At 33.5% G+C, this 720-nt stretch overlaps 1 protein-coding gene across 1 annotated transcript in view; it reads left to right on the forward strand.

Annotated features, from left to right (window-relative positions):
• The window catches only part of coch (coagulation factor C homolog, cochlin (Limulus polyphemus)), a gene marked incomplete at both ends in the record, with an annotated part of 6,267 nt that continues 5,547 nt past the window's right edge, over window positions 1-720 (forward strand). Inside the window, 2 exon segments of the mRNA XM_084181613.1 lie at window positions 1-34; window positions 379-423. Of these exon segments, the coding sequence (XP_084037739.1) occupies window positions 1-34; window positions 379-423 (79 nt within the window).

The following is a 720-nucleotide window of genomic DNA, read 5'->3' on the forward strand; positions in this document are numbered from 1 at the left end:
ATGCCAATTTTGTTTGCTGTTCTACACCTGTTAGGTAAGCACTGGTTGATGCAATTGACACACTGAATGTACTTGTGCCACATCATCTACCTTGTATGAGTTATCTAGGAAATACTTTTTTTCGGTTTCACTCACATTTAAAAACTGTCATATCTGATCAAAAAGGCATTGTAGAGTTTTGTGTCATAATGATGGAAATTAGCTCTGTGCAAAAAGAAATAATATGTGCACAAATAATATGTGAAATCTTTATGTGTAAAGAAATATAATATGTCATATGTAACTAAGATTTCATTAATGCATATTTGACACAATATTATTGAGTGAACTTTGACATTATTGAAAAGCTTCAATGATCACTTTGTTTAATTCCCACAGGTATTCTGTCTCTGACATTCAGAGCGTTTGGATCTGAATCAAGTGGTTAGTGGTTTTGTTCTCTTTGAATTTCATAAACACTTTGCTGTTATTTCTCTGTCAATATTAGGCAGATGAGATACCGTAGATTTGATACTACTAGTATTCTGGGAATTAACAATGTGTTCACTAATGTTTCTCATATTAATTTGATCCAGTGTAGTCCCACAGGGAGACAGTTGGGAACTGCACAGCTCAGCAAGATAGTAGAATATTTAGATATGTGAGAGTCTATTGATGAACAGTAGCTGCTGTATGTGGAGAAAAAAAGATATTTGATCGTGTCGTATCAGTGGATTTATT

This window comes from Coregonus lavaretus, assembly GCF_964263955.1.
Source record: "Coregonus lavaretus genome assembly, chromosome: 18".
NCBI classification, from domain to species: domain Eukaryota; kingdom Metazoa; phylum Chordata; class Actinopteri; order Salmoniformes; family Salmonidae; genus Coregonus; species Coregonus lavaretus.